The following is a 12,985-nucleotide window of genomic DNA, read 5'->3' as shown; positions in this document are numbered from 1 at the left end:
CCGTTTCCCTGTCCCTTCCCAGGACAGGAGCAGGTCCCTGAAGCTGACCTTGTCCCTCCCTTCTCCAGGGAAGATGCTGCCCTTTGCGTCCAGCTGCTCACTGGCTGCAGTCCTTTCATTCTCTTAGGAATTGAGATTTGCAGTTTCAGAAGATTTTTCTCTTTCTTCCACAGTATCCCATCCCCCCCCACCAATGATCTGCTGTATTTAGAATATACAAAATTTCTCCAAAATCTAATTCAGAGTGAAACCAGGAGTATCTCCCTCATTTGTTTTAAATGTATGTGGCTTTATTAAATATTTGAGATTTTTAAAGATAGGTGATTGTCCCCCCCGCCCCCCGCCCAAGTTACCTTCTTTGAGCAGTGTAACATTTTTGGAGTCAGAAAAAAAAAGTTAGAAAAAGGATCTTGTTAGACCAGACTTACAGAAAACAGTCTAGGCAAGTCTGGTAATCCTCTACTATTGACTCTGAATCTTCCTTAAAACTTTTCTCCTCTGTAACTTGGAAGAACAGGAGACTGCAATTCCTTTTTGGTCCCTTGTATTGATCTAAGCATTGCTTTGCTTCAGTGAAACTGGTCACGTTTCCCCCAGCTCATTGATTTCCCTACAAAATCCTGAAGTTCTTATCGTTTGGCAATTGATGGATTTTACATCTTTAAGAAGGTTTACTTTGTTTCTACACTAATTAGCAAAAAAAAAAAAAAAAAAGAGAGAGAGAGATCTTTTCCCCAAAATGGCTTCCTTAGACGAAGCAGAAGCAATATGAACACATCTTGGAATTGCAGAAATGTGTGTCTCCAGCAATTTGTGTCTCTCTTTTTCGAGTTCAATGATTCTCAGTGCTGGCTCCCATTTGACTTTTCTGTTTCCTAAGAGCTTTTCCTACTCATTTCCAAAAGGCGGAGTCTCTAAGCCAGGCTTTATTCCTGATTCTCTCCAGCTAAGCCATTTTACCAAACTGTTGTTGTCATTGACTCGTTTAGACATTATTTTTTAAAAGGGCCTAATTTCTTTCCCTGAATTTTTTAAAACAAGGATTTTGATTCTTTTTTTTTTTTTTTTTTTTTTTTTTTTGTCTTTTTGCCTTTCTAGGGCTGCTCCCTGGCATGTGGAGGTTCTCAGGCTAGGAGTCTAATCAGAGCTGTAGCCGCTGGCCTACACCACAGCCACAGCAATTGGGATCTGAGCCATGTCTGCAACCTACACCACAGCTCACGGCAATGCCAGATCCTTAACCCACTGAGCAAGGCCAGGGATCGAACCGCAACCTCAGGGTTCACTGCGCCATGACAGGAACTCCATTGATTTTTGAGTTGAGATGGAATGGGTGTTAGAGTCTATTTAGAATAACTCTTTCATCTCTCTGATCAGGACACTGATACTCAGGGAGTTGGAGGGATTTGCCGAGTCCAGTAGCTGGAGAGCTGCAGTCATGACTCAGCCCCCCAGATCCACAGAGCACTTCCTGCCACTGCTTCCCTGGTTATGTGAGCTTGGCCTTCCCATGCTTTGGGTCCAGGCTGTGAGATGGAACAGGAACCAGCCAACCAGGTTGCTGGTTTAGGAACAGGAAGGGCCCAGGTTGACAATAAGGGGTAGCAAAGGAGCCTTTCTCTCAGTAGGATCTCTTATCTCCTGATGCTGCAAGGATGCCCTTTGAAATCTAGAACTGAAGTTACTTTTCAGTAATAAAGATACAGTGTGCCATAAGCACACCTATTTGTATCTAGCAATTTTCTTTTTTTTTAACAGTTGTATTCATTACAGTGATTAGTTAGAAGACAGCCAGGTAGAATGAATCCTTATTTTTCCAATGACAATGTAGTATTTGATGAACAGAGAGAAGTCATCCAATCCTGAGATATTTGTAGGAAAATAATAGCAAGTTATGCATATACAATAAATTCTTCAGTACAGTACTGCTTATTATACCTGCATTGTCACATATCTCCTAAAAGGATTTCTAAGTTGTGTCTCTGTTTCTAATTTATTATCTTTTCCTTCAATGGACAGGGTGTAAGAAGTTTAAAATATTCCTATTTTGAGCCTCGATACATTCTGGTGGTACCCATGGACAAGAAAAAATATGAGGGACACTTGAGGAGAAAAGGATTATTTAGTCGTATAGAGATTGAATTTGCTGTCTCCAGAGTGGACCTTTATATTAAAATTAATCAGGAATATCCAGGATATTTTGATGCAGTCATCAATGCAGGTCAGTAACCTCCATCAAAATTTTTTTTTGAAGTGTGAAGTCACTGGGGAAAAAATAATCTGCTCCAGAGCACATTCTTTTTTTTTTTTTCTATTTTTTATTTTTCTTTCTTTCTTTCTTTACTTTGTCTTTTTAGGGCCACACCTGTGGCATATGGAAGTTCTCGGGCTAGGGATCAAATTGGAGCTGCAGCTGCGGGCCTACGCCACAGCCATGGCAACACAAGATCAAGCCGTGTCTGTGACCTACACCACAGCTCATGGCAACTCCAGATTTCCAACCCACTGAGTGAGGCCAGGGAGCAAACCTGTATCCTCACGGATATTAGTTGTGTTTGTTACCAGTACATTCTTATTACTGACCAAATGCAGTTTCTTGTGGCTGTAGGACTGAAGTCCCTGATTGCTTGCTGGCTCTCTGCCAAGGGTCACCCTCAGTTTTAGAGCTGCTCCCAGGTCCTATCCACCTGGCCCCCTCTGTCTTTAGTTTGACAGTCTCCTCAGACAATCTAAGGTATTCTATAATGAGCTGGCTCAGCTTATTGTAGGCAACATGATGGGCAGTGATAGCCCATCAAATCCACGTCATGCTTTGAGTCTCTGCCTTCTTTTGCTGCCAGAAAACCTCCTTTTATGGGGACCATGTGATTAGAGGAGGCCCACCTGTGTCATCTTCTTTGGGATTAGCCCAAACTCAACTGATAAGTAACCGTAATTACATTTGCCAAGGTCCTGTTTGCTGTCTATTCTAGCGTAATCATAGGAGTAACAACTCATCACGTTTCATAGCTTCTGCCCACACTCAAGGAGAGGTGATTACACAACGGTAAGGTGTCATTAGGTCTTAGAATTTGCCTATCCCAATATTCCTAAAATTAGATAGAGCTAAAAAATCATTGCCACAGATTGACTCTATGCTGACATCACTTTCTTGCTCCTTTACTGTAGATGATCTGGATGTTGCCTACGAGAACCTGAGCCAGCTCGTTAAAGAATACCTTGGATTGTCTGAGGAAACTGCCAAGAGTTTGGCTCCGCCTGAAGGTACCATCCTATCCCTTTTGAGCCACAATTGTTTATTTTTCATGGAAAGGAAAACAAATCTGTGAATTGTTATGTGGGGACTCCTCAAGCAGGCTGGAACTGGTTCTCACACTTTAATCCCTATACTTCCTCTGGTGCAAGTGCCCCCCAAATGAGTTGCATCAGTCGGCCCTCTGGACCTGGACCTCTGCTTGTCTTGGCGACCATATTTGACCTCAGATTAACTGCCCTTCAAGAGCATGTTGGGCAGGATGTGAGGGCAGTCTGGCTGTGACATCTGTCACCCATTGATCACCAGGGTTGATACGGCTGATCTGGCTGGCTGGGCGGGTGTCCCCTTCCTCCCTCACTGCTCCATGTGCGTCCCTCCCGAAGCTGCGCACTCAGTCGAGGAGGATGGTCATCCCTGATAGGGGAGGACCGTTCTTCGGTCAAGGGTATACAGGTAGCTGTGCTCTCCTGCTAGAACCTCCAGATAAGCTCTCAAGAACATGCTGGCCAGCACCTTGGAGGCTCATGTAGACAGGGTCAGCCCTACAGTTCAGAACTCAACCTTTTGGACGTCTGGCTCCTTTGGGGGCTGAGGGAGTGTTCTGCTTGGTAGCATTGCATCATCCAAGAGAGTCTTTCCTCCTTTCTTTGTGTGGGCATAGTCCTCAAAATGTTTCCCTGCAGAGTATAATGGAAGAGCCCTGGTTGGAGGAGGTGAGCATGGCAAGCTGCTTAGCTGCTCTGAGCTTCAGTTTGCTGTCTTGTTAGATGAAGTTCATGCTCCCCACCTGCTTCCTGAATCATGCGCAAGCAAAAGACATGGAATATATGAGTGTATCTCTTTGGACTCTAGGAATTCTAGTCCTAATTTGGGATTTTAATACATGAGTCTTTGGAGATGTATTTAATAGTTTACCCCAAACCTACCTCACACCCATTAGGATGGCTACTATCACACACACATATGCACAAAAAAAAAAAAAAAAAAAGAAAGAAAAGAAAATATGTTGGCAAGGATGCAGGGAAATTACAAATGTCAAATGGTATGGCTGCTATGGAAAACAGTATGGTGGTTCCTTAAAGAAATTAAAAATAGAATTACCGTATGATCTAGTGATTCCATTTCTGGGTCTATACCCAAAAGAATTGAAAACAGGATCTTGTGCAGATATTTGTATATCCATATTCACAGCAGCATAGCCAAAATGTGGAAGTAACCCAAAAATTCATTGACAGATGAATGGACAAACAAAATACAGTTTATGTGTACAAGGCAATATTACTCAGTCTTAAAAAAAAATTCTGGAGTTCCCTTCATGGCTCAGTGGTTAACGAATCTGACTAAGAACCATGAGGTTGCGGTTCGATCCCTGGCCTTGCTCAGTGGGTTGAGGATCCGGCGTTGCTGTGAGCTGTGGTGTAGGTTGCAGATATGGCTCAGATCACGAGTTGCATGGCTCTGGCATAGGCCGGTGGCTACAGCTCTGATTCAGCCCCTAGCCCGGGAACCTCCATATGCCGCGGGAGCAGCCCAAGAAATGGCAAAAAGACCAAAAAAAAAAAAAAAAAAAGAAAAAAGAAAAAAAGAAAGAAAAGAAATTTTGATACCTGCTACAACGTAGACAAACCTCAAGAACACGATGTTAAGTGAAATAAGCCAGCAACAAAAACACGTGGGACTATGTGATTCCATTGTATGAAGTACGCAGACTAGTCAAGTTTATAGAGATAGAAAGAAGAAGGGTGGTTGCCAAGGGCTGGAGGGAGAGGGAATTGGGGTGTTTAAGGGTAACAGAGTTTCAGTTTGCAAGATGGAAAGAGTTCTGGGGACTGATTTCACAACACTGTGAATGTATTTAATGCTATTGAACCATACACTTAAAAATGGATAAGATGGCAAATTTTATGTTACATATATTTTACCATAATAATAATAATAAAAGAATGTCTCCCTAGGGGACTGAAATGTATCCTCACATCGCACATTTGTAGATTGTTACTGTGAGACTCTTGCTGCTGTGAGGACGTTGAGCAGATATTTCCCAACTTTGTGTGTATGTGTGGCTTAGCCGTTGTGACTCTTCCCCAAGTAGAATCTTGCTGGCCAGGTTGCATCCTGGTTAGGTGGAGGCAGGCCAGGTCATGATTCTCTGCCAGAGCCACTCATCATGCTATGTTGCAGCTACACACACCTGTCCCAAGTCAGGTGTCCCTGGAATTCTGGAATGAGGTTAGTGTGAAACTGCTAACAACCAACAAATAGTGACCGAAGGTTGTCCTCATAGGGGTGTCTCATAGGAGACAAGTGACCAGAAAAGTACCTTGAAAAAAGTGCACGCTGTGAAGGTAGGCACCCCTTGCAGAGGGAGGGCTGCACTCCACCTGCAGAGGGGGATGTTCAGGTGGGAGTGGCCAGTGTTTACCCAACACGGCCCCCCTGCGCCACAGCAGACTCTGTTCTTTAGAAGGCTACGGCTGTCCAGTTGCGCAGTGTATCACATGAGGCTTCTGTAGCTCCATGGAAGTTTCTTTTGAGGAAACCTGACTCCCTTTGCTTTAAATCTTTGCTAGCCCAGCAACTTCTGATGTTTAATTTGGTCTCCTGGGACGTGTCCCAGTGGAGCTGTCCCCAGAGGTGAACACAGTGGAGCAGCCCGCCCCATCCCTGTGCCAAGCCCAGCTCCCACTGTAAATTAATAAGCATTCTGTCCTTTAAATCAGCCCCTCGTGGGTTTGGGGAAACATGAGTCAGTCCCCTGAGCCTGAGCACTTCTGAGAAACTAAGGAAAGTGTTGTTCCCAAGCTGTAGCACCAAAGGTACCTCTGAATTGTGGCTCTGGAGCGGGACGCAGCCTCCACAGTCATCAGGGTGCCAGCCCCTGGCTTTGCTTATTCTACAACCATCAGCAACACTGACTATTGGGTGCAGCTACCATTTGGCAAATTCATAGGTTAAGTAATGCGTGCATAGGAAAATAGACACCCAGTTTAAAGGGTATCATGCAACCTTGTCTATTTGGACCACTTAGGTTAGGTCTGTCCAATTTAATGAAAAATATAAATGATGGAATTTGTAAAGTGTTAGCACTCTCAGATACATTTGATACCTAGAACTGGGCCATCCAGTTATTGTCCATTAGAGCCCCAGCTTTTAAAAGTAGATGGGAGGGGAGTTCCTGTTGCGGCTCAGCAGTAACAAACAAACCCGATTAGCATCCATGAGGGGACGTGGGTTCGGTCTCCGGCCACACTCAGTGGATTAAGGATCTGGCATTGCTGTGGCTGTTGGGTAGACTGGCAGCTATAGCTCGGGTTCAACCCCTAGGCTGGGAACTTCCATATACTGCAGGTTTGGCCCTAAAAAGCAAAACAAACAAACAGCAAACAAAAAACAAACAAAAAAACCACTGGGCCATCTAGTTATTGTCCCATAGAACCCCCCACCCCCAGCTTTTAAAAGTAGGTGGGAGGGGAGTTCTGTTGTGGCTCAGTAGTATCAAACCCAACTAGTATCCGTGAGAATTCGGGTTCGATCCCTGGCCTTGCTTGGGGGGTTAAGGATCAGCATTGCCGTGAGCTGTGGTATAGATCTCAGATGTGGCCCGAATCCTGAATTGCTGTTTCTGTGGCTGTGGTATAGGCCTAGCCTGGGAACCTCCGTATGCTGCAAGTGCGGCCCTAAAAAGACCAAAAGAAAGAAAAAAATAGATGAGAGAGTCTGTACTTAATATATCAAATAACTGACCTTGATAGACCCATTTTCTGTCAGGTTTACTACTTGGAAAGTACTGTGTTTTCTTAAGAAGCCAAACATTTCATTTAATTTATACAGTTAACCTGTGGAGGAAGTTACTTTTTTTCAGTTGATGGTTTAAGGATGAACTTGCACGTTGAGTAATTTCGTGGAGGCCAGATATTATTCAAGTATTTTAAAATTCTAATTAACATAAACCTTACTAATGAGCATATACCATGTCTCTAGTGGCCCATGGCCCCTCTGAGCCTCAGGGCTGTGAGTGATGTGTCAGGGAGTGCAGGCCAGATGCTAACAGGTTCACTGTAGCAGCACAGGGCCCAACCATAATCACCTCAAGATGAACTGCGTGGCTCTGTGAGAAGCACCCAGAGCCCCAGCAGGGTTGCTGCCACAGGTCCAGCTGAGTCTCAACTCTCTGCCTCCCCTCGGAGCTGGGTCACTCTGATTTTAGGTTCTGTGACTTAGATAAATCTACATAAAGACTGACACATGACTTACATAAATGTAAAATGGGATCCCTGGCAGCAAAAATCCATAATTTTAGTATACTGGAATAATTTTTATACATAATTCAGCTGTCAAAGGTAAGAAATTGAAATAAAAAATATTAAAGATTCTATGAAATCCAGCTTTGACTGAGCAATTAGAAAACTGGAAATAGGAAGCCTAAGCTTCGTACCCCAACTTTCAAAAATAATTGTTAATCTGATGAGAGAAATCACCTGAACTCCCATTTCTAAGAAACAAAGTCTCATAACAGCTGTATATAGTACTATGGAATGTTTCAGCATCTGATCTTCCAGAACTGAGGTTTTCCCCAGTTGGGTTAGACCGTCTGTATATTTGGCTTCTGAACAACAGAAATCTGATGGCCAATGGCATTCTTTTCATAGAAGCAGTAATCCTGTGTCAATGCAAACTGAAAATAATTGCCAAATATTTGAAGTAATAATATATAGCTTTATCTTAGGGATTTTATGTTGCTAATTTGTGACTGAGTATGCATTTTGTTTACTTAGAAAGGAAAGTTTACTTTATTCAGGAGGCCAGCAACAGGGGGAGAAGGTGGACTCATGTCCAAAGGCCAGCTCCCTCCTTGATCAGGGGGAGAATACAATATAATTCTACTCTTAACAATGAGAGTAGAAGAAGGTGAGGAAAGTAAGTCCAAGGTTTATCTGTTCTGAGTGTAGCAGCCCATCAGCCCATTTGCATTTCAGCAAACCTTCACTGGAGGAGAGACAATTAAATTTTTGTTTAATACAAGTATAGAATGTTTACAGGCCCTTGAGATCTTTAGACGTACCATTAATTAAAAATATATATCAATTAAGGTATAGAATTGCTTTTTTCTCCCCAGATAATTTTCACCTCTAAAGCAGGAAGACTTAAAAATCCTGAGTAAACAATATTGTCCCAACAAAATAAGGAAAAACACTATATTCATAACCCAGTTTGAGGGATGTCTTTACTCCCCATTTGTCTCTATACAGCTGATTTCTGGAATAGTCAGTAATTTCAGTAAAGCTTTGAAAAAACTGATCCAATTATCACCCTGAATTCTCGCTATAGATAGAGATCATAAAATAAAATTTTATTTGAAAATCATTATTCAGAATTCTGACTAATGATAGAGAAAAATGATGATGGTGATGATGAGTCAAATGGGAAAATTGCGCAATTTACTCGTCCATAAAGTGGTGCCTTTATCACTAATAAAGGGCATGGTATCATTTGCCAAATTATGTGAATTGTTAAATTGTGAAAGTAAGGGGGAAATTGCTTGTGTGTCTGATTACAGGAAACTAGGAGGGCTTAAAATGGGAAGAACCTTCAGCACTGGATTTCACCAGTCTTATATCTTTTTATTTTTTAATTTCTTTTTTCTTGTGGTTAAAAAAAAAAAAAACATAAAATTTGCCATTTTCCCTATTTTACATGTACACCTTAAAGGCATTAATTATATTCACAATGTTGCATAACTATCACCGTCACCTACCTGACATATTTTTCATCCCCAAACAGAAACCCCACAGGCCTTAACCAAGAACCAACCCTCCCTGCCCCCAGCCCTTGGCTATCTCGAATCTACTTTCTATCTCTATGCATTTGCCTATTTGAGATATTTCTATCATTTTTATATTTTATTTTAACCTTGTTTCTTAATAAACTCCTATTTTAATTTATAACCATGAGGAAGGAGACTGATAAGAATGGGGCACAGTGCAGCCCCTCAGAAACCCCACCAAGTAACAAGATTCTCCTTGTTTCCACTTTCCTCCTGGAAACATCTGGCTTGACCGGATGCACGGGGTACATGCCCAGACCAGGAGATTTAGAGAGATCTCCAGTGGTCCAAGCTCATCCTGCTCTGTGGGGAAAGGGGGCGTGGCCAAGAGCCTGGTTTGCCTCTGGGGGTGGACCACCCAGGGTTCGCCTCAGAGATCTGATTGAGTTTGGAATCTCTGAGCATCAGATCCCTCCGCAACACACACAAACAAGTCAGCTGAGACTAGTATCTTCACGGCTGTTTCAGACCAGGGCGCCACCTCTGACCACCAGCAGCATCTCAGACCTGTGTCCTAAAGGCTGGGTTAAAATGATACACTATACAGGTGTCTATCCGCTGGGCTGACAGAGCCCGGGAGACCAGAATCACTCGGAGACCATGCTCCCACGGTGGTTCCCAAAGGAAGCAATCCCTCTCTGCAGCATCCGCACTGCTCAGGGCCTCTGAGACCCTTTTCTGAAGCCAGAGTAGACCTGGAGGGATGAGGTAGCCCTGGGGGTGGGTCGGGGGGCTGGGGTTGTAGCTTGGACAGTGCATCCTCAGCAGTAGTTCCTCCGAGCCATGATGCCTAGTGACTCCATTGGAGCTGTTCTTTCCTTCCTTTTCCATCCATCACTTACTTTTTATTCAGTGCCTGCTGAACTCTCCTGCACCTTGCTATGATACCTTACAGAGCTCACACTTTCTTGACAGGACAGGAAAAAGGCCATCAAACAAGGAAACTAGTGGGACTACGTCTGGCTTGGTGTCCATCCTCTAGTTTCTACCATCAAAAGCAGCACTGACCTCTCAGGTGGTGCAAATTTAAAATCTCACTCACTTAAAAAATGTTCTTGCCACTCTCAGACCTGGATATAAATTTAAGTTCTGTGAATAACCCTTTTTATGTTTATTCGTTAAAGTTTATGTTTTCAGTTGACTAGAAATTGCTCGAATTCCACTTAAATAAGAGAATCTTGGCGCTTAGAATTCCTAAGAAGAAGGAAGGTTAAATTCTTCTAAATATGTGTAATTTTTTCCTTTCAAAGGCCTATGCAAAGGAGTTCCCATTGTGGGTCAGCAGGTTAAGAACCCAACTAGTATCCATGAAGATGCAAGTTTGATCCCTGGCCTCGTTCAGTGGGTTAAGAATCCAGTGTTGCCATGAGCTGCAGTGTAGGTTGCAAACGCAGCTTGATCTCATGTTGCTGTGGCTCGGCATGGGCCAACAGCTGTGGCTCCAATTTGACCCTAGCCTGGGAACTTCCATATGCCTTGGGTTCGGGCCTAAAAAGAAAAAAAAAAAAAAAAAGCAATAAAATCACTGAAATCTTTTTTTTCAAAAAGGCTTATGCACATCAAAAAAGGGAACAATATTTTTTGTTAAGAATTCCTAAAGTTACATGGCTGTATTTGTTAAGACATTTTTAGCTAACTTCTTTTTATGTTCAAGCAGGAGCTCCCTCTAGCAAGAAGACTGCCTCTGGGGTGCCAGCACACCTGGTCCCATCCCCAAGGCGCTTGGCAAAACTGCAAGCAGATGGCCAGATAACAGAGCATCTCTCTGGAATGCAGATTCTTGCAAAACTCCCTGAAAATCAGAGCCCAGCTCCCTCCCAGACCCAAGAGCTGACTCAGGAGGGAGCTAACCCTCAAAAAGAGCTTCCTCCTGGTAGCCGTGTCAGCGCCGAGCCTCCTCCACAACCCAGCTCTTTGGTGACTGGTGTTGCCCAGCTGGCCCAAGACTTAGCCCCAAACCAGAAGGAAGAGGATGCTCCGCAAGCAGGTCCTGCTTCAGAGACAGTAACCATCAGTCTCCCTGAAAGTGAGGCCCAGACTTCGGAGGTGAAGGCAGGTGAAGGAGGTCCACCCTCCCCCGCTCCTTCCCAGGGAGCCTCTGGGCACCCTGACCCAGAGCCAGGCCAAGGCCCTCAGCTAGACCAGGATGAGGAGTCAGGAGAGGCCAAGGTCACCCCCACCCGCCCTCCCCTGCCTGAGCTTCCGCAGGGGTCTGGCCCAACATCCCACAGCCCCCAGGGTACCCAGGATGAGGAACCTGGGTCCACCAGTGAGCCACCACGCAGTCCCCGTCCTCCAGGAGATCCTTCCCACCCTGATGAAGCCAAGATGCTTGGATCACCTCCGGAGGACTCTCAACAACCTCTGGAGGAGGGACTCCCCAAAGCAGAAGTTGTCCGGGCCGACACTCCTTACCCCGAACTGCCACATCCCCCAGACACAACCGACACCAGCCAGACCCAGGACAGGGGAGACCCGGTGACGGTGCTGCCCAAAGGCCGGCTGGCTCCCACCAGGCTGCCCCAGCCCCGGGTCCTCGCTCCCCTCCAGAGCCCAAGGCCCATACCCAAACTGCTCTCACCCAGCAGGGGAGAGGCTCCAGGACCAGCCTCAGAGCAACCCCCGCTGGCTCAGGAAGGAGACCCCAGTAAACTGCCTCCCATCAGCCCCCCGCATTCCAAACAGCCTCGCAATCTGAGCCCCCACCTGGGCCCCAGTCCCCAGCAAGTCCAGGGGGAGAAAGTCAGGGAGGTGAAACTCCCTCTGATCAGTCCCCCAGTGCAGGAGCAGGCACCGCAGGCGCCCCCGATCCGCCCCAGGAAGAGGCGGCTCAGGGAGTCAAGCTTCCTCGAATTCCTACTCCCTTCTCAGAACAGCAGCTGCCACACAACACCGGGGCAGCTCGTCATGATTTGAAGCCTGCCAAGGAAAGACAAGCTCCCAAGGCAGTCCACTCCTCCAGCAAGAAGATTCCAGATATCCAGGCCCCGCCCCCAAATCAAGAGCTGGTGCCGCAGAGAGGAGCTAGAAAAAAAAAACTCCCTCTCCACAGAGAGACAGCTAAAGGGCCTGCACAGCTGCAAAGGGCGCCACCTGGAGGCCACAAGGAGGCATTGCAGTCAGAATCCCAGAGTAACGCTGGCCGCCCGCAGCCCAACCCTCCCAGTAGCCCTCAGAGGAACCAGCCAGGACAAGATCATACACCAGACATTCTTGAAGCAGCCCGCATTGAACCATTGCCTAAAGATGCCCAGATACAGGAAGAGAAAGGGGAGAAAGTACATTATTCTGGAAAAAAGGCCCATGCCAAGCACCCCCAATGACCTGGTTCAGAAGGCAACTGTGTCTAAAAAAGGACTATCTCCGAAAGAGAAAATTCTGGAGGATTATCTCAAGAAAATAAAACTACCCTCAGTAGTGATCAACCACCTCCAGAAGGTCAACCGCTGCCCAGGAGACCTCTCCAGAGTGAAGAGGCCTCTACGGATCCACACCAGAGGCTTCTGCTCCCAGGGAGCATCCAGGGCGAAGAAACGAGGTTCATAAAAGGGGAAGGTCTCAGAAGGCAGAGACTACTTCAGGTCCCCGGAGCAGGATGGCATGGCTCCCCGCCAGCAGCCTGTCCAAGCGACACAAGCCCATCAGGGGGCCAGTCGGACCACAGGAAGCTCTGTCCAAAGGGACAGCACTTCCAGGCAGCAAGCCAAGGAGAGACGCACTTGGAAACACCAGGGAGCACCAAGGGACAACAGCCTGGCCACACCCCAGAGGCAGGTGGCTGCTGAGGAGCAGGGCACCCAGAAGGGAAGGCTGCGGCTAGGGGCAGTCAGAGCATCAAGGTGTAAGCCATCCCAAGGCCAGCAGGTCATAAACATCTGTACCCCTAAAGTGGTGCCATCCAGAAT

At 45.8% G+C, this 12,985-nt stretch overlaps 1 protein-coding gene across 3 annotated transcripts in view; it reads left to right on the top strand.

The window, feature by feature from the left end:
• Positions 1 to 12,985, top strand: part of LRGUK (leucine rich repeats and guanylate kinase domain containing) — a 117,722-nt gene that overhangs the window by 61,266 nt on the left and 43,471 nt on the right. For all 3 annotated transcript variants that reach the window (XR_001302322.2, XM_003134660.5, XM_013985615.2), the window contains exons 14-15: positions 2,020 to 2,221; positions 3,169 to 3,264. Coding sequence is in view for 2 of the 3 variants with exons in the window: in XM_003134660.5 (XP_003134708.2) it covers positions 2,020 to 2,221; positions 3,169 to 3,264 (298 nt within the window). In the remaining variant the exon portion in view is untranslated. The remainder of the gene's footprint in view (positions 1 to 2,019; positions 2,222 to 3,168; positions 3,265 to 12,985) is intronic.

This window comes from Sus scrofa, chromosome 18 (assembly GCF_000003025.6).
Source record: "Sus scrofa isolate TJ Tabasco breed Duroc chromosome 18, Sscrofa11.1, whole genome shotgun sequence".
NCBI classification, from domain to species: Eukaryota; Metazoa; Chordata; class Mammalia; order Artiodactyla; family Suidae; genus Sus; species Sus scrofa.
Note: the sequence above shows the minus strand (reverse complement) of the source record. Positions and strands in the feature narration are given on the sequence as shown.